At 44.4% G+C, this 17,765-nt stretch overlaps 1 protein-coding gene across 4 annotated transcripts; it reads left to right on the forward strand.

Moving 5' to 3' along the window:
- Window positions 1-3,031: 3,031 nt before the first annotated feature.
- Window positions 3,032-17,292, forward strand: Msl3 (male-specific lethal 3 homolog (Drosophila)). 4 transcript variants are annotated; one of them, XM_013032195.1, is made up of 13 exons: window positions 3,032-3,224; window positions 4,642-4,724; window positions 5,102-5,197; window positions 5,825-5,925; window positions 6,762-6,847; window positions 7,375-7,497; window positions 8,056-8,216; window positions 8,893-9,051; window positions 10,332-10,594; window positions 11,675-11,784; window positions 14,526-14,625; window positions 14,926-15,010; window positions 17,174-17,292. In XM_013032195.1, the coding sequence occupies exons 1-13, from the start codon at window positions 3,123-3,125 to the stop codon at window positions 17,271-17,273; spliced, it is 1,569 nt and encodes a 522-aa protein (XP_012887649.1). In that variant the 5' UTR covers window positions 3,032-3,122; the 3' UTR covers window positions 17,274-17,292. The 4 variants fall into 4 exon arrangements, with proteins under 4 accessions (XP_012887649.1, XP_012887650.1, XP_012887652.1 ...); XM_013032196.1 differs by having other exon boundaries at window positions 3,104-3,224; window positions 8,893-9,047; window positions 10,328-10,594; XM_013032198.1 differs by having other exon boundaries at window positions 3,104-3,224; window positions 6,762-6,844.
- Window positions 17,293-17,765: the final 473 nt, after the last annotated feature.

Here is a 17,765-nt window from a genome sequence, read left to right on the forward strand (position 1 = left end):
GGGGGGGGGAGAAGAAAGACTCTTTTCCAGAAATAGCCTCCTTTACCCGGTCTCTCGCTATGAAAACTTCTCATTGGCTAGGAGTGATCACGAGGCCACGCCGAAACCAATCGCTGCCTGAGGAAAAGGATAGCCAGGATTCGTTCAGAACGGAGTTTCTCAGCCCAGCTTGTCTGCTGACATCACCTAGGAGCTTTGGAAACAAAATTGCTATGGCTGGCACCTGTGAGTTTTCAAAGTTCCCCAGCTGTTCCAAATGTATGTCGAAGGGAGCCCTACTGAACTAGCTTATTCAAGCTTCTCGCCGATGCGCACACGCTGGTGGGAAGGGGACGTCCAGACTGAGCGAGGGCAAACACCTGAACAAAACAGCGGCTCTGCTGCTGGGCAGAGTGGCACCCACTTGTGGGCCCAGTTACTAGGGAGACAGAGACGGAGACAGGAGGATCGTTAAAGCCCAGGGAATCCAGGCCAGTCTGAGCCAAGCGGCAAGAACCTGTCACAACACACACACACACACATCTATGACAGTAGACACAGGGAAGAGTCAAGAACTGGCTGGGATCGCTATTTGGATGTACCCTGATATAGCTAAGGGGGATCGCCCTAAGTTGTCACTCACATAGATACCTCTAAGAAGTAAAACGGATTTGCTGTATGAGATTTCATGGCTCTCTAAATCCCCTGATCCCTTGGAAAATCTGGAAAAAGGAGAAAACAAGTAGGTTTGAGTTCTAGAGCAATTTCCTCTGAAGCTTTTTTGGACATTGTCCCTCCTAAGGAAAAAGGACTTACGTTTTGTCTATTCCACACCAGCTTTATCATCATCTGTCTAAGGCTCCAATTTGCTGGCAATGTTGCTATTCCATATCCTGAAATGGGCCATCTTGGAGGCCAGGGGGGAATGTATGTGCTCTTTTTTTTATGTCTAGCACCTAGCACTAAGGGGTGCCCAATAAGGATCAAGAGAAGTGGATGAGAAACACTTAGCATTAATAGGAAACACTAGCCAACACTCCTATGCCAGGGCTTATCTCGAGTCCAAGGTCACACATCATAAGCTAAGAAATGGTAAGTGTGGGGCTGGGTCAGAGCTCACCATGTTAACCTTTACATCGGTAAATATGGAGTCATCGCTAGCACCTTAGCCCAGAGAACTACAAGGGGTATTGCCATTGGCAGACATTGGAGTTTTTTGATTTCTGCATTACTTTTTTTGGGGGGGCGGGGGAGGTGATATGGTCAGGAAAAGAAATGCTGATCAATGACATAAGGATGACAATGGAGAAAAACAAACCATCTGAAGACCTGCCTCTGAAATGTTAGAACCTGCAACATACTTTTCCATTCATGAGTAAGGGAAATCAAAAGGTTAACACTTTGGTTACACATGACACACAATTACCTGTGGTTCAGAGCTGCCCCTTATATTTGTGGGGAATCCTGCTACCTCTTCCCTACATCCGTGGTAAACCACAACCTGGAGAGGAACCATAGTTCCAGCTCTGGCTTCTGTGTTCTATTATCATAGACTCAGGCAGATTCCCCTAAAGTGTCCCTCCTCTTCCTGGCCCTTATCTGGCCAGTGGAGCTATCACTCAGAGCTCCTTGTGCCAGAAAACCTGGAGGTCTCCCAAGATTCCTCCTCCCTTCCCCTCCTTCCTATCCAATTGGCCACTGAGTTTTATGGATTCGATTTCATAAATCTGCAATCTGTTCATTCATTCATTAAATATTTATTGTGTGCCAGGAGTATACAATGATGGACTGGCTAAGACATCCCCCCCACCTCCAGCTTCAAGAAGCTTACCACCTTAATGAGGGCATCTGGCAAATGGACAACCCATTCTACAGCAGAGCAGTCAGTGCAAGCAAAGGGTAAGTGGAGGCGGGAGGGAAACCTTGGAGGAGAATCCGAGTCTCTTCTCTCTCTCTGGCTGAGGGCATTTTTCTCTTGGCAGTGCCCAAGCTTGGAACAGGAAGAATGTGTGCCTGCAACCCGATGCAGGGGGCGGGGGGAGGCAAGTGTAAATTGCTGGGGTCACAAGCAGAGGAGCTGAGGAGTGTGAGAAGACCCAGGAGTGCAGATGAGCTTTAGCTGTTTCTTTCTAGCCTAGTGTCAATCCAGTAAATACGCTGTCCAATGGCTTGCTACTCCTCAAAATAAAGCGTCCGGGGCCACCATCTCTCCCCCCCCCCCGCTGTCTCTGGAGGTCTCCCCTTCACTCATCCCTGCCCCATCGCGCTTTCCACGAGTGTTATTATTTTTACTAAGCACTCCCTCTGTGCAGGTACCGTGTAAACAGCGGCCTCGCTGGTGTTTCCAGTCTTCAGGGAGTGTTTTGATTGACTGAAGCGAGAGCAAGAGGGAGCAATTCCGGTGGTGCTGGAAGCTGACACCTAAGATGTTAACGACCCTTTAAGGACCCATCTGCCTCGCTGCCCCACCGCTCACCCCGTCCCTTGGGGGCTCCGGGCCTGCCACCTGCTCGTCCTCCCTCGGAAGGATGACTGGGCGTTCTATTCACCGCCAGCCATGTCCTCCTCCCCTCGCCCAAGGCCACCGCCTGCCTGCAGCCAGCTCCAGCGCGGCGTCCTTCTTGCGTGGCCACACTCCACGGCGCGCACTTCTGCCTTGGGGGCTGGCGTGCGCGTGCGCGGCCAGGTAGCTCCGGGGGCCAGACGTCGCCCGGCCCCCCCGCCGCCCGCTGCCCACCCCAGAGCGGCTCTCTCTCCACGCGACCCCCGCGGCCCGGCTGGAGAACGCACGGCCCAGCGCGCACGTGGGCGCAGCCTGGCGGCCCCCGGGGACCTTTCCCAGGGGGACACCAGGGGCCGTTCTGCCCGAAGATCTCGGCCAGGGGGTCGTGCCCCTCACCCGCCCCCCTCCCGGAACCCCGGAGAGGACAAACGAGGACGCGCTTGGACTGGGACGCGCGCACCCAGCGCCTCCGAGGTCCTCGCCGTGGCGCGGGGTGGCCGGAGGAGGGGCCGAGGGCGGGGCGGCCACCTCCTCCGCCATTCCCGGCCCCCCCTGGCCGGCGAGCACCGCCTCCCCACCCGCCCTCCCCCGCCGCTCGCGCCGCCCGCCCCGCAGCCTCGCCCTCCGCCACGATGAGCAAATGAGCGCGAGTGAGGGCATGAAATTTAAATTCCACTCAGGGGAGAAAGTGCTGTGCTTCGAGCCTGACCCCACCAAGGCGCGAGTGCTGTACGATGCCAAGGTGCCACCACGGAGGGACAGGGAGGAGGCGCGGGCAGGGCCCCCCCCCCCCGGGACGGGAGGCAGGGGCGGGGGCGGAGCGCGGTGTGCAGCCCGGGGAGCGGCTGGACACGTCGGCGTGCGGAGCAGCGCGCGGACAGCAGGTGGCGCTCGCTGGATGGAGCGCGTGGCGGGCGGGGCGGGGCCGGGATGCTTCCGCTTCCGCTTCCAGCGTCGCTTTGTAGCGCACGCGTGGTCGTTAGACGGGGGCGGCGGCTTAAGCCAAAGGCAGTTTTAAGCCAGCGGCGCCAACGCGCTTTGCTGGTGTTGGGTGGACTTTCTTCTCGGCGGTTGCGATCATTTTCTCGTCCTGTGAAGCCCAGCGTCGCGTCGACTCCCTCGGTCTGAACCAGATCTTAATCCTTAGGTCCACTGCGTGGACTGCTAACTTGTCAAGTCCTTGACCGGGACCCTCGTTAGGGGTAGATCCCGCCCACAGGCGGCGATCCACAGGCTACAGGCAAAGTTGGTCCAGCGCTGGCGCCCTTAAGGCCTGGCGGTATCGATCCTTGTAATTCCTGAAGGATTTGTGCGGGTCATGTTTGGGAAGAGTTACTTCTCTGGCCCATGTGTAGGGGTTGAGTCACCTCTTTCAGTTCTTCGAGTGTGGGGGGCATTTCGGAATGAGCACCGACGTGCTGGACCCCACCAAAAGTGTGACTCAGTGTCCCAGGCAGATGGCAGGGCGAGGGGTGGGGGCAGGGGACGAGGTTGGTTCTGGTTGGCCCATACAACCACCCGGGCAAAGACTTTGTCAGCCTCGGGACCGGGATGGGCTCCAAGTGAGTTTAGCTGTGCTTGGGCGGCTAGGTCTGGTGGGGACACCCCAAGGTCTCTGGGCTTGGCTCCACTCCTGTACCCCGGTTTCTGTTTTCCAAGTATTTTTGCGATCTCTGCTTCTGCTCCACTCCGTTGGACTTCTGAGTCCTGGGGAGGTGGGGGGGGCACTTTGTCCCAGATGTTCCCTCCGGGGATATGACTGGAAGAGGCGTAAAGTCTCTGGACAGCCCGTCTGGCACTGGACACGGCAGAGCTTGAGAAACTACAACTCCCAGAGGTCTTAGGGCTGCAGCTCTCTGGTCTGGTCTCAACTCTCCTTAGTGAGACAAATCTGATGGCCAATGGCCTCGGAAGCTTCACCCTGTCTCAAACGCAGAGACCAATCACGGAGTGGGTGGACGGATGTTTCCTATTTTGAGGCATCTACTCAAGGGGGAAAAAAAGGTATTGGGAGGAAAATATGTTACCATGCAGCACTTGGTCTACAAGAGAGCAAGCATTTTTTTTTCTTAAAAACGGGGCTATGATCTCATTTTCCTGATCTAACTTCTTTTTAATTGTGTGTTCTTCTACTGGTCTGCAATATTTCCTGGTTTTAGATCGTCGATGTTATTGTTGGCAAAGACGAAAAAGGCAGAAAGATTCCAGAATATTTGATCCATTTTAATGGTTGGAACAGAAGGTGAGTGTACTTGTGAAACTAGATTGATTTTTTTTTTTTTGCAGCATAAAGAGCATTGCAAACTTCTTTTAAGTTGTGGAAACACTTGCAGTGAAGTTTTATTTCCTCCTTTTGTTCTTGAGGCTTGCGTGGAATGGTTACTTTTTAAGTTCATAAGTTCATTGTATTGTGTATGTATCTTTTAGTGATTCTGCAACCCAGGGTTTCTGCTCTGACTGACTCATCTATTCGTATATTTTGTTTCCTCGGATTCTAAAGGTTTTATATAGTTTTCTAAAATGTCAGCAATTCTGAGAGTATGTCTAGATGTTTTTAGTTATTTGTTTCATACCAGACTAAAATACTGAACTTTGCATCCTCTTCTTTGGTTCAACTAGCTGGGATAGATGGGCAGCTGAAGATCACGTCCTTTGTGATACTGATGAAAATCGTCGATTACAGCGTAAATTGGCAAGAAAAGCAGTAGCTCGTCTGTAAGAATACCACAGTCATGGCATAAATATTATTTGATGTACTTCCTTTTTGCTTTTGGGTTTTATGGTATAAAAGCAGCATAATAACATTTTGTTAATTAAGTGCTTTCAAAAAGTGTGTAAGTGAAGACTTCCTATTGTATGCTAAATATCTACAGATGTTTTCAGATTGGTCCTTGTATAATATTCTGAAATGGAGATTGCCATTCAGTTTAACTTTTTGAGCTATTTCAATTTTGAGATAGATTGAGATTTTCAGTTTTGAGATAGTTCAAGTTTTGAGAAATTTAAGTGTTTTTTTTTTATTTGTGCTGGTAATGGGGCTTGAATTCAGGGCCTTAAGTTCTCCCTTACCTTTTTTGCTTAAGGCTGGTGCTCTAGCAGTTGACCCATTTCTGGCTTTTTGATGGTTAACTGGAGCTAAGTCTCACAGGCTTTTCTAAGTCCAGGCTGGTTTCAAACCTCAGTCTTCAGATTTCTGTCTCCTGAGTAGCTAGTGTTATAACTGTGAGCCACGAGTGCTTGGCTCAAGCTTTGTTGTTTATTTTTTTTATCATGTTTTCATCCCAGGACCCAGGCTAATCAATCGTTGTTCATCTTTATTTTGGTTGGATTTATCTTTTTCAGAAGAAGCACAGGAAGAAAGAAGAAGCGCTGCCGGTTGCCCGGCGTGGATTCTGTCTTAAAAAGTCTCCCTGTTGAAGAAAAAGATGAAAATGATGAAAACTGTAAGTGACTTCATTTTCTATAGCCAAATGAATTTTTCCTAGCTGTTCCATGCTTACAGACTTAAAGGGAGGTTCATAGAAATTATAGACAGGCATATATCACAAACTCCTTGTGTAAAGGTATTTTCCAAGCTAGGATTTTTTTTGTAACTTCATGATGGCACTAAAGCATACCCATGTAACCGTATATTTCACCTTCAGTACAGGATTCATTCAGTTACATGAGATCCTCGACACTATTGTAAAACAGACTTTGTGCTAGATAAATTTACTCAATCATAGGCTAAAGTAAGTGTTCTGAGCATGTTTAAGGTAATCAGCTGTGATATTTGGTAGATTAGGTGTTTTGGGTGAATTTTCATTTACAATATTTTCAACTTCTGACGGATTTGAAGGACATGACGCCATCCTGAGTCAAGGAGCAAGTGTATAATATGCATCCCTTTTGGTTTTGACAGTTAAACTAGTAGTCAGTATGACAAGTCAGGGAATCATCAGTAAAATAAGATTTTATCAGTCATACTTATGACTGCCACTGTCTCAGCCACTAATATTCTCATACAGTCCTTCTTGTGGTCCATGTTTTTTCCGTCTGAGCCATAGGGTCCTAACTGATGAAACACTTTCACATCATTAGCTCATATGGTTTTTCTATCCATTGTAATTAGAGTTTGCTTTGTAAAAAAAAATTCTATTTGGAAAGTCATAGTATATGTGTTTAAAATGTAAAATATATGTAGTACATTTTCTTAGTAGGGTACAAGAAGCAGCCTAGTAAATGTAAGAGTTGGCAAAGTGAATATTATGAGGTTGCCTTATATTTCTATTTCTCTTAGCAATAAACAGTTCCTCTGATGACAGTGGTGAAGGGAAGAATGAAGAAATAAGTGAAGAGAGTGACATTGAAGGAAAGACTAACGTGGTATAAAAAGTTCCATCACAAACACTCTTCCTTTGGTATATATTTTAGTGGTAAAATTTCATAGTAGAATTCTCCAATTACAAATTCTTTTCTAAAGATGCACTTTTTGAACCATTATTCTAAAGTTTCCCTTGACATTAGTTGTGGTATGAACCTCTTGTTGATGCTCCACAAGTTATATTTATCTCTTTTTTTCCCAAGAAAAGATAAATTGTATTTTGTAATGATGAATTTTGTGGAGGATAATCAGGTATGGCTTCTTCTGCTTGCCTCCAAAGTTATCAGAAACCTCAGAGGTAGATGCAAATGAGGAATAAACAATAAGCATTTGAAACATAGTTAGTACGCTAAATACTTAAACATGCAACATAATATCCATATATCTATGTTCTTCAACATAGAACATGTGTCCTAATGTGAACATTGAGGATTATCTGGATTTGTTTCACAGCAGAGTCTCATATGTTAGCTTTCCTTTGGATATAGACCAACTTAAACTAATTAAGTGTAAAATTGTGATATTGCAGAAAGGAGAATTGGAACTGCAAACAAAAAAGGAAATGGATGAAAGATCAATAACTATAGATATCCCTGAAGTGCTGAAGAAGCAGCTTGAGGATGATTGTTACTATATCAACCGGAGGAAACGGGTAAGCAAGGAGAGCGTGGAAAACAGAGTTGATAGAGTGCTTTCATTTAGCTCTACTTTGTAGTCTTGGTCTCAAAACAATATAGAAGTTTGAAGGGATGAAATTTGAACCTTCAATTTTGTATTGAGTCAAGTTTTAAAGTTCCCTGACAATGTTACTGTGCAGCTGATTAACTTGGGACTCATGCACCCAGGCTTCCAATTGAAGTCCTCTAGGGAACTTTCCAGAATTTTGCTGCCTGGGCCTCATTTATGAACTAATCATTTAATTGATCTGTAGTGGGGACCTCTTTAGTTTGAGAAGCTCCCCATAGTGTTCTAATGGAGCACTAAGATTGAGGATCACTACTGACATTTAGTTAACTAAGTAATACTGTAGGCAGCATGAGAATAGGATCAGGAAGAGAAAAAATGATCAAAGGACTTCAGAGCATATTTATTTAAGGATTCTCTTCTAACAATTGGTTTGATTAATTTTAAGTTAAAGTGATGCTTTGTTGGAGCATGTGATCTTCTACAATGGATGTGCACATCAAGATATCTGTATTTTTGTTAACAGTTAGTAAAACTTCCATGCCAGACCAACATCATAACCATCTTGGAATCCTATGTGAAGCATTTTGCTATCAATGCAGCCTTTTCAGCCAATGAGAGACCTCGTCACCATCACGCTATGGTTCATGCTCATATGAATGTGCATTATATCCCAGCAGAAAAGAAGTGAGTACTGCTATATTTAGTGTCACGTGATTCTTTGTATATTTTCCATGATACCAGTTAGGGAAATAACTTAGAAATTTTTCTGCAAGAAGCATCAGAGTAGACACGATAGTTCTACACTAAATAGTTTTCCTCCTATCCTGCCTTGCCCACATGTCCTGAATGGGACCAGAGTCAGAGAGATAGAGACTTGTAGACCATTGGGCCCAGTCCATCTGTCCACTGCTCACAGCATAGCTTGCTGAGACTCCTTTTGTGGCATTGAACCTATTGGTTTCTACTTAACTGTATTAATATACTTTCTCTGTATTATCAATCAGTTCCTTATTCTTTCTTTTTTTTTGGGGGGGGGTCCGTTCATGGGGCCTAAACTCTGGGCCTGGGCGCTGTCCCTCAGCTCTTCAACTCAAGGCTAGCGTTCTTCCATTGAGCCACAGCTCCACTTCCGGCTTTTTTCTTTTTGCTTATGTGGTGCTGAGGAATCGAACCCAGGGCCTCATGCATGCAAGGCAAGCGTTCTACCACTGAGCCATCTTCCCAGCCCTCCTTATTCTTTCTTGTTAGCATCTGTAGACTCATTCTTTATAGTATAGAAGAATTTAAAAACTGTCCTATCAAAACAATATGCCTTTCCATTGTGAAATTCATCTGTAATCTCTCTTTTTGATTCTTGCAGTGTTGACCTTTGTAAGGAGATGGTGGATGGATTAAGAATAACTTTTGATTATACACTCCCATTGGTTTTACTCTACCCATATGAACAAGCTCAGTATAAAAAGGTGACTTCGTCTAAATTTTTTCTTCCAATTAAGGAAAGTACCACAAACACTACTAGGTAAGTTGCATAGTTTGTACCTTCACTGTCCCATATGGGCAGTGACATAGTTAACTCTTGTTTTGAATAGTCTGATGCCACAGGAAAAAAAAGGGGGGAAAGGTTGACAAGTACCCATCCTGGTGGCATCTTTTTTCCTCCTTGGGGAAACTGATTCATCATTTGATTTCTTATAGATCTGCTTTTTCCAAGTGAACATTTCAGGGTAGAGAGCTTAGGTAGGAGAATGTCCCCAGCTTTTGGAAGACAGTGGAGTGGGGGGAAGAGAGAGCAGGTCAGGAAGGGTGGACAGAGTAGCTAAGTGACTTGGGGATGTGTCTTCTGAGTCTCTTGCATTTGTGTGTGTACAGTGGAATGAACATCACTGGTGGGTAGTATTGAATGGAATGGCACACAAGGGCCCCTGCAGCCTGAGGCCCTCAGTAATGGTTGATTCTCATCTTCTCTATTGTGTTATCCCTTTTTATCCCTTTGTTTTCTCTACCACTACCCCACAAAGCACTTCTTCCATTGGCACTAGTAACTTCCCTCTTGTCACATGCTCTGCTTTGGACTGGCCATTTTCCACACACTTTCCCCCTCCATTCATGGCTTCTGGTTCTCTCTCTGCTTCTCCACCATCTCTCTTTGGTAGCTTTCCTCTCCTTTTCTTTCCTTCTGTTATTTAATCCCCACTGAGAGACCTTCAAGACTCACTGCAGGCAGAGGCAGGGCGGCGGCGGGGGGGGGCAATAGAAGGAAGTATATCTTCCCTTGGCCTGCCCCACACATTGAGATTCCTGGTATCTATGGTGACCGGGGCATGCTTGTGCACATCCATTCTGATGATGTCTATTCTCATCCCCCAGACCAGGGTTTCTGTGTCCCAGCCCTTGTTGATATTTTGCTCTGGATAATTCTCTGTCATGAGTCTCTATCCTGTGCAATGTTGGATGTTGAATATCATCCATGGCCTCCAACCACTGGACAGAAACAGCGGTCTAGTCCCTCATGCTCTAAAGTTGTCATTACCAAAACTGTTTGTAGGCAACATCCCCTGTTAGGGAAAAATTGCTGCCACTCCAGCTAAGGAAATGTAGAAGAGGTGCTCTGCTCTTTAGTGCCAGCATGCCTTGCCAAGTGATGCAGAATTCAAATGCCTCTTTAAATAAGGAACACATTTGGCATGCTTGATGGGGCAGGTGTTCAGCCCGCATGGACTGGAGCCTGGGCTTTTTATTCTGGCTTCTGGAGATCACCAGGTCTGCATAAGTCACCTGCGATGCTCTTCTTTTGCCTAGGAGCCAGGAAGAGCTCTCTCCCAGCCCACCTCTGTTGAATCCATCCACACCCCAGTCCACAGAGAGCCAGCCAGCTACTGGTGAACCAGCTACTCCCAAGCGACGCAAAGCTGAGCCGGAAGCATTGCAATCTCTGAGGCGGTCTACGCGCCACAGCACCAACTGCGACCGGCTGTCTGAGAGCAGCGCATCTCCTCAACCCAAGCGTCGGCAGCAGGACACATCCACCAGCATGCCCAAGTTGTTCCTGCACCTGGAAAAGAGTAGGTTCAATCCCAGGCTTGGAAGCCACTGCTACTTTGCGGGTCAGCCTGGGCTGGGTCCATGCATGCTAAGCCTCCCTGAGCATGCACACTGTGGCTATGACTCCTGGACACAATAGACCACCCGGTTTTCAGAAGAGGAAACTGAGTGTAGAAAGGGAAAGAAGCTGGCAGCAGTGGCATAATGAGGCTGTGGTACAGGCAGCAAGGGGCTCTGTGGTCTGACATTGCTTCCCCCCCGCCTTGCCCTCTACCATTGCTTGTGAGCAGATGGAATGATTGGACTCTTTTCCTTTTTTCTTTCTTTGTTTTCCCCCCCTTTGGCGGTCATGGGGCTTGATCTCAGGGCCTGGGCACTGTCCCTGAGCTTCTTTACTCAAGGCTAGTGATCTTCCACTTTGAGCTAGAGCTCTCCTTATGTGTTTTAAGTGGCTAATTGTAGATGAGAGTTTAACAGACTTTTCTGCCTGGGCTAGCTTTGAACTGTAATCCTCTGATCTCAGCCTCCTGAGGAGCTAGGGTTGTAGGCCTGAGCCATCAACACCTGGCTTAATCTGCATTTTGCTTGGAAATGCAATTTTACGCTTTGGGACCCCTTTCTAATTTGCTCCTTTCAGTTTAGTATAACACTTTTCAACATTCATCTACATTGTAGCATGTATAGGAAAATAGGCAGTTTATCCCCACCCACATAATACTTTATGATTTTTTTTTAGCAACTAATGCTCCAAGTATTATCTTTTTTTGCCAGTCCTGGGGCTTAAACTCAGAGCACTGTCCCTGAGCTGCTTTTGCTCAAGGCTAGCACTCTACCACTTGAGTCTCAGCACCACTTCTGAATTTTTCTGTGTATGTGGTGCTGAGGAATCCAACCCAGGGCTTCATGCATGCTAGGCAAGCACTCTACCATCAAGCCACCTACCCAGCCCTCCAAGTATTATCTTTTTCTAAGAGAAAAGTCATATTTTTACAGATTGGCAGTTTCCAAGAATCGACTTTACCATCTGCTATTTTTAATGGTCTTCATGATGGTTCCTATGTAACTTACAGGCAAATAATTTCACCTGTTTTTATTTGAAGAGACTCCTGTGCATAGCAGATCATCATCCCCCATTCCGCTTACTCCAAGTAAGGAAGGGACTGCTGTGTTTGCTGGCTTTGAAGGGAGAAGAACTAATGAAATAAACGAGGTAAATCGTTAAGTGATGTTCATCTCCATTGACTCTTTCACCATTTATAATTGCTTAAATCCTAGGTTTGTGAAGCATCATGTTGCTATTACTATGAATATTAACTATAAATATGAGCAAGATTATTCATAAGAGTATGCTTAATAGTGTGTTTCTGATTTCAAAGTAGAAAATTATTAGGCTTCTAATTCTACACTTAGCAAGTAATCTTTTTAACCTTAAGAAGGGCAGTGGATATTTTCATTTTGTGAAACAGGCGTCAATACACTTGTTTTTTAAGAGTGACAGAATAAATATTTTCAGTTTTGTGGGCCATATGGTATCTGTTGAGACTAGTCCACTCCTGAAGTCACCACAGACAATATGTGATTGGTTGGTCTGTGTTCCAGTGAACTTTGCATATGGACACTGAAGTTTGAATAACATGCTATTGCTGTGTTACAAAATAAACTTTTTGTCATATTCAGCTTTGGGTAATACTATATCAAGCAGTGGTTGAGCCAGATGTCAGCTGACCTCTGCTTCAGACATCCGATTCTCCTCCATTCCTGGTGATCCTAATAGCAATCCCATTGAGGTATGCCATTTGCCTGCCAGCCAGCCAGCCAGCCATTGTGCCAGACTCTTGAACTCATTACCTTAGATTTCTATGAACAGCTTTGCCACCAAACACGAGGAGCTGTTAAGAAAAAATTTAAACCTGATTTGAAAGCCACTGCTTTGGTTATATAGTTGATGAGTATTTCTGGGGTTCAGAAAAAACTAGTCCATTGAGCTACACTGTGAAAGTCCCCCTAGGGTGGGATTTTCTTGTTCCTTTAAGATGAGTAGGAATTGAACAAGGGAAGAAGGCTTTCGTAGGCAAAGAGCATTTAATGATGGGAGTATGGGCTAGCAAACTATTTCTGGTAAGGGTTGAAATATAAATATTTTCAGGGTTGTATACCATATCATATTTTTGAGATGTTTCAGCTCTTTTATGTTGTGAAAATATGAGTGATCTACAAATAATCAAGCACAGCTGTCACTCCCCTACCAGATTCATTCATGGAGGCTGGAGCTGAATTTCATGTCTTGTTTTTAATATATTCTTTTTTTTTTTTTTTGGTAAGCCACATGAGTGTTGGGTTGGATTTGGCCCAAGGACTATCTGCTTGGCTCACGCCTGATATAGAAGCTAGAAAGTCTGATTTGCATTATGCTAATTGTTGAGAGTAAATCAATAAATTCCTAGTTGTGTTTCCAAACATTTCCATTTTTCAGACAGAAAGGCACTGTAGGTTTTCTTGCTTAAGGGGAGTTATTTTTCTTTGAATTAGCATTTAATTCAGTCCAGGACAATTTCAGGCATATGAGCCTGACATCTAGTGGTAAGTGTCTGCCATCTAGTGGTAAATGAAAGAAAAGGCTGCTTTCTAGTTAAACAGCCTGGAGTTCAGCAGGCTCTTACCAGGACTCAGGAAACCCTAAGTGAATTCCTAACCCCCACATGCACCCCCTTTTCCATGTGTTTTAACCAGGGTACCTTATCCAAACCCTTGGGACTCTTTCTCTTGATCAGCCACTACCTCCCTGAATCAGGAAAGAGTGGATGAGCATGTTGCTAGTTAAGATCCATAAGGGGATACCTCATTGAGTAAACCTTCTCCAGAAAAATATTATTATTCTCCTCCATGAGATGTGTGAGACAAGATTATGCATTGCTGAAATGCGGAACTGAATGAGGTGGAACTGCTTGCTGTCTAGCCGAATGACCTGCTTTTGCATATACCACTGCATGCTGCTCAGGTCCCTGCCCAGTTTAAATTTCAATCTATTCCTGCTTAGTACCACTGTCACAGAAGTTCCTCAGCTTCAGGGACAAGCACTTGTTTAGGTGTTGAGATGGTACAGAGATGTCGGAATTCCCCCTGCCCTCAACATTTATGCTATGCAGCTCAGGGTAGGTTGTGGCAAAAGAGCTTTGTGAGAGGCAGAGGCCTTCATCTGGGAATCCTGACGCACCAACATGGTACTTTTGCACATCCACAGTTTCATTTTGTCAAATGGACTAAGTCAGTGTTTCTGGTATTTGGAGAGGCACTTTTCTGTTTTGTTTCATGGGGGGTTTCTTTGAACGTGACTACTTCCGTATTCATATTTACATGTCTCAAAATCCAAGTAGCTTAGTAGACTAGGCTGTGGTTCTCTGATTTGCTGAAGTATTTCTTGGAGAAGTCATCTTTTTGATATGCAGTTCTCACTGTCACAAAAGCCCCATAATTTCGTAGTTGTGAAATTCAGAGTAAAAGCTTCCATGAGCATCACAATACATATCTATAGACTCAAAACCACTTGCCAGGTGGAAAGTCCATTATAAGTTGCTTCAAATTAGTTTCTATGGTGAATCTAGTGGTAAGGCTTTAGGGGTCTTGAAACAATGACAATATTATGGAAAACACCCCTATGTAACTTCTAGTGCTTCTTTCCTCTCCAGTGAAGTAGGATTTGCAGTACAGGAAAAAGAGCTAAGTAATCCCAAACAGTTACAATTAGTTGTAAGTAATAGAATTAAGAAATCAATTAATTCCTTTTTCTGATTTTAAATCATCTTGCCCCTTATGCTTATTTTTATAAAACTGTATTTATTTTGATGTAACAGTATTATGTTTTTCCTCTCAGTACATCTTACCGCCTTAAGATTTAGGCAGCTAAAATTGGTCTCTGGAATATTGAAAGCATTCAATTCATACTTTTTCCAGGTCCTTTCCTGGAAGCTTGTGCCCGAAAATTATCCACCAGGTGACCAGCCACCTCCGCCCTCTTACATTTATGGGGCACAACATTTGCTACGATTGTTCGGTAAGAATCCCAGCTTTTATTTCCATTTTTCTTTTTGCTTTGTTAGCTTATGTAGGTGTTGTGGTTTGGGCCACAAGTACCTAACTCATGTGGATACTTACTTTCCATTTGGGGCTTAAAAAAAACCTATCCAAAGGTGACCTCTTAATAGGAAAGGCATTGTTTTTTATTTTGTTTGCTAATGGAAATATTGATTTTTGTTCCAAAAAGGGTGAAAGAGGCGCAGCTGACCTCAGGATATGCAGGGTGCATTGTCAGTTCTGTTGATTGTAACTGTGTTTGTCTGTATTTTGAATCCAGTAAAACTTCCAGAAATCCTTGGGAAGATGTCCTTTTCTGAGAAGAATCTCAAGGCTTTACTGAAGCACTTTGATCTCTTTCTGAGGTATTTTTTCCACTTGTTCAGACCTACCCCTGCTACCATATACAAGATTTTTCTAGACTTCATGTTACAGCATGTGGAAGGCAGCAGTGTGGTATCTTGCTTAGAGGTCTAATCTAACTATGGTGGGTTGTAACTATAATGGTAAAATGGGAGCTTTGGGGGCTATTTCTTTTTTCTCTGAGCTCTCCAGTTTTTGAGTAAAGGGTACTCATTGTTCAGAACTAATTTTTTTGTGTCACTAGAAGGAATCAGTTCGATAAAGCTGAGTAGAAAATAAATTTTCTCAAATAGAAGTGCTTGAGATTCACAATAAGTTTATGTTTCATTCATGAGTAAGTAGCTTAAGCATTGGACTTTTCTTTGTTGTTTGTACGTATACTAACTTAAATATTAGCATTTGCACGTTGGACTTTGGCATTTGCTTTAGAGTTAAGATCACTGTCTGTGCTGACATTTGTGAATTCAAAGGAACGCATTGATTCCTTCACTTGACAATACCAGCCATTTTCTTACCTAATGGAATCATTTGACTTGATCTGCCCTCTGTTCTTAGCCTCTGACAACTGTGGCCCAGCTCCAGCCCATCTAGCTGTCTGTGGACCACATTTTTACCTTGGCCTTCAAGGTTTGTCTTCACCCTGCCTCACCCAGTTCAGCCTAGCCACCTGAACATGTTTCGCCCTTCTCTTTAAAGCCTACCTTTTTTCTTCTCTTCAAGCCCCCACCCTGACTGTAGCAGGATTTACCAAAGTACAGGGAACCCCACCCAGAGACATCAGTGCGTGGGTTTAAAGGATACTTCCTAGGCAGGGCACCCGGTGGCTTACACCTATAATCCTAGCTATTCAAGAGGCTGAGATCTGAGGATCCCAGTTAAAAGCCAGCCTGGGCAGGAAAGTCCATGAGACTCATCTCCAATGAATCACCAGAAAACTAGAACTGGCGCTGTGGCTCAAGTGATAGAGCACTAGCCTTCCTGCTGAAGAGCTCAGGGAAAGTGCCCAGGCCCAGAGTTCAAGCCCCATGACTTACAAAAAAAAATACTTTCTAGTAAGGATGTAGAATAAAGTTGTCCCTAAGCAGAATTAAGCTTTCCAACACTTAGTTGGAAACCAGTTTCGAAATTTTCCTCTTCCTTGTCGGTCTCTACTTCAGACAAACCCACAATTCTATTTGACATAGACCTTTGTACGAGGAAATCGAACAGTGTCAAAAACATATGAGGAGATCAATGCATGGTAGTGCATGTAAGCCTGGTGATTTTGAAATATTCCCAAGTCAAAGTAGACATTAGGATTCTAGGAATTTAGTAGGATTTACAACTAAAGATAGTAATTTTTAAAATATATCCATTGACATCAGTTTACATCAATGGACTCAGTCATGCCCTTATAAATGTCCTAGAAGAAAAAAGACTGAACTGCCAAATGAATTTTTGACTTTTTATTGAAGAAAACATTGCAGACGTTGAGGGATTTGGACAGTTGGGAGATAGCTGAGAAAACCAGCAAGAAACCAATTATATATCTTGCAAGTTAATATTACACATTTTAGGTTATTTTAACCCTTTGTAACAAAACCAGTGTCGGTTAAAATGCCATGTGGATATTGCCCTCTTAAGTGAATGGGCACATTTTGAACAGTCATCTCCAACACGTCATATCTTCTGCCATGTTGTGATACTATGATCCAGAAATCGAGCAGCTTTTGACATGACAAATCATGTCACAGAACGCTAGGCCTAGTTATTCACTTTTGTATAATTGAGTTCATGTAAGTCATGTGAATTTCTTGGGTTTGTAGTGTTTTATTTGTATAGTTTGAGAAATGGGAAAATACTCAACTGAGGTGTTTTTCCCCCCAAAAAAGTGTTTCTGTAAGCAGAGCACTTATATAACCTAAGAAAGTTTAGGTTCTATTTTTAGTTCCATGATACCTGATGATGGTAAAGCGCTTTAGATAAATAGTAATTAACCTAGAAGCCAGATGAGTGTGATGAAAGTAATCATTATATAGAAATCAAGACTGTAATCAATTTTTCCCCTCCTAATACCAAAACAGAGTTGAAATAATTACGCAAGGTAATTTTCACTTAATGGAATTCAGTACTTACTATGTTGCTCATGGGGGCCGTTTTTTTTTTAATTTTTTTTCTTATTCCAGGTTTTTAGCAGAATACCACGATGACTTCTTCCCAGAGTCGGCTTACGTGGCTGCCTGTGAGGCACACTACAGCACCAAGAACCCCAGAGCAATTTATTAAAGTTTTCCTAGTTCTCTAAGCACAGCTCCTCTGTTGACTTGTGGTCTGGGCTCCGGGTGAGGAACTAATGGGATGGTGAGGTGAGCCTTCTTTCCAGAGACTGCAAACACAGACCCACCTAGGGCGGGGGGCGGGGATTTGGGCAGAGACAGGCGTGGTTATTTGAGTTTGCTACATACTGTAGATCTTTCTGTTGCGATGTACTTCCTGGGTGCCTGAATGCCCTCCGAGGTAACACTTGCTGCTGCAGAAGCCTTTGTGTGGGGGCGAGAAAGGACAGCTGCATTCCTGGTGTGAAAAGTTAATGGCGGAACACAGGTTTAGCCCATCTTGCCAGATGTATGGGCTGTTAGCTGAGCCACACAGTTACATTGTTACCATGAAACAAAATGTTTTTCCACACTATTTTCAGTTCTATGAGGAGGTTCGGCACCTGTCCACCCTACTTAAGTTTGTTCTTGGAAACCCTGAAGTGATCTCAAAGTACCATAG

Source organism: Dipodomys ordii, unplaced genomic scaffold (genome assembly GCF_000151885.1).
Source record: "Dipodomys ordii isolate 6190 unplaced genomic scaffold, Dord_2.0 Scaffold150, whole genome shotgun sequence".
In the NCBI taxonomy this organism is placed as follows: Eukaryota; Metazoa; Chordata; class Mammalia; order Rodentia; family Heteromyidae; genus Dipodomys; species Dipodomys ordii.

What these genes read in the sequence shown, in the direction of transcription:
- Msl3 (XM_013032195.1), top strand. Translation starts at nt 3,123, where the DNA reads ATGAGCGCGAGTGAGGGCATGAAATTTAAATTCCACTCAGGGGAGAAA. An exon ending in AGAAAAGCAGTAGCTCGTCT is followed by an intron (nt 5,198 to 5,824) that starts GTAAGAATACCA and finishes TATCTTTTTCAG; the next exon opens with AAGAAGCACAGGAAGAAAGA. An exon ending in AGTACCACAAACACTACTAG is followed by an intron (nt 9,052 to 10,331) that starts GTAAGTTGCATA and finishes TCTTTTGCCTAG; the next exon opens with GAGCCAGGAAGAGCTCTCTC.